Source organism: Lucilia cuprina, chromosome 6, assembly GCF_022045245.1.
Source record: "Lucilia cuprina isolate Lc7/37 chromosome 6, ASM2204524v1, whole genome shotgun sequence".
Taxonomy (NCBI): Eukaryota; Metazoa; Arthropoda; class Insecta; order Diptera; family Calliphoridae; genus Lucilia; species Lucilia cuprina.
Window position 1 is genome coordinate 3,175,745 of NC_060954.1, and position 1,695 is coordinate 3,177,439.

Below are 1,695 nucleotides of genomic sequence, written 5' to 3' on the forward strand. Positions count from 1 at the left end.
TATAGTCTAGTCTATAGTCTAGTCTATAGTCTAGTCTATAGTCTAGTCTATAGTCTAGTCTATAGTCTAGTCTATATTCTAGTCTATAGTCTAGTCTGTAGTCTAGTCAATAGTCTAGTCAATAGTCTAGTCTATAGTCTACTCTATAGTATACTCTATAGTCTAGTCTGTAGTCTAGTCTATAGTCTAGTCTATATTCTAGTCTATATTCTATTCTATATTCTATTCTATAGTCTAGTCTATATTCTATTCTATATTCTAGTCTAGTCTATAGTCTAGTCTATAGTCAAGTCTATAGTCTAGTCTATAGTCTAGTCTATAAACTAGTCTATAGTCTAGTCTGTAGTCTAGTCTATTGTTTAGTCTATTGCTTAGTCTATTGTTTAGTCTATAGTAGGTCGTCTGAAAGTCTGTTCGATTTCGTTTTTTATCTAACTTTTGCATTGATTTTAACATTTTTGCTGACTAAACACACACACACAAAAGTTTGTTATATGTTTTTGCGTAATTAAACATTTTTTGTTTGTTTTCTTAAACAGAAATTAATTAAACACACATTTGTAGTTATAAATGTTTAAGATAAAATGTTGCAATTTCATTATGCTCTAACCCTGAAAGACAAAGTGCAAGGGTAGGGGAAATGAAAAAAAAAATATATTAACAAAAAAATTAAAAATCAACACATTAAGCAAATAAATAAATGGTTTTTTTTTATCATAGTGTAATAAATCAAAATTGACAGAGTGTAAATATAGGGAGGGTATGTCTAAAAAAATTATGTATTAAAACTGAAATTTTTTTGCGGTTAACACCATAACACCGCGCTAATTTTCTATAATTTTTTAAACTCTATAAACTATTATTAATAAAAACTGTAAATTTAAGAATTATTTAAAAAATTTTAATGCGTTAATTAAGCGTTACTTTACATATGAGTTTTTTAACTTACTGGTTAAAGGTATTGGATTACCATAATCAAGACAATATGAAACTTCAAAAATAAAAAAAAAAACTATAATAACTTTATGGTTTTTTAAATATTTAACTATAAACAAAAAATCTGGTTTATTGAAATATAAAAATGATTTATTTATTGTTTTCAACGTTAAAATGAAACAAATTTTTAATTTTTCAAAACTAATTTTGTTTGTTATTTTAAATATTTCTAATTTAAAATGCGTCTCAGTTAGAAAACTATTACAAATATTTAAATGTTTTTTTTATTGTATACGCTTTTTAAAAATTTGCATAATTTAACATAATTTTAAGCAAAAAATTGTATTTAAACCTGAAAATATTTTTACACACATTAAAAATAATTCTCAAGAATTTTAGCTGAATTCTTAATAAAAAAAACCTGAACTAAAAATTTTATATAAATTTTATACAAAAAAAAAAAAAAAAAAAACAAATTTTTGTTCCCATTATTATAATTTTCTTATTATTGTTGTATTTTCAAAATTTTATTAATACTTTTGCTGTTTTTTATTTTTAAGTATTTTTTTATACATTTTGTTTTAAATTACAAAATTGCACTTCACTTTCAGCTGTAAACTTAAGTTGTCGTATTAAAAAAAAAGTAAATCTTTTCAAATTGTTTCTCATCATGTCATCATCGTCATCATTATTATTCGTTTTGTTTTTGTTTCTTTTTCATTAAATGTCAGTTTTTGTCATGTTTCTGTTTTTATTTTT

At 22.8% G+C, this 1,695-nt stretch overlaps 1 protein-coding gene across 1 annotated transcript in view; it reads right to left on the minus strand.

The window, feature by feature from the left end:
• The window catches only part of LOC124421024, a gene marked incomplete at its 5' end in the record, with an annotated part of 22,291 nt that extends 21,251 nt beyond the window's left edge, over nt 1-1,040 (minus strand). Inside the window, one exon of the mRNA XM_046955716.1 lies at nt 950-1,040. Coding sequence (XP_046811672.1) covers nt 950-1,040 — 91 coding nt within the window. The remainder of the gene's footprint in view (nt 1-949) is intronic.
• Between the last annotated feature and the right edge of the window lie 655 nt (nt 1,041-1,695).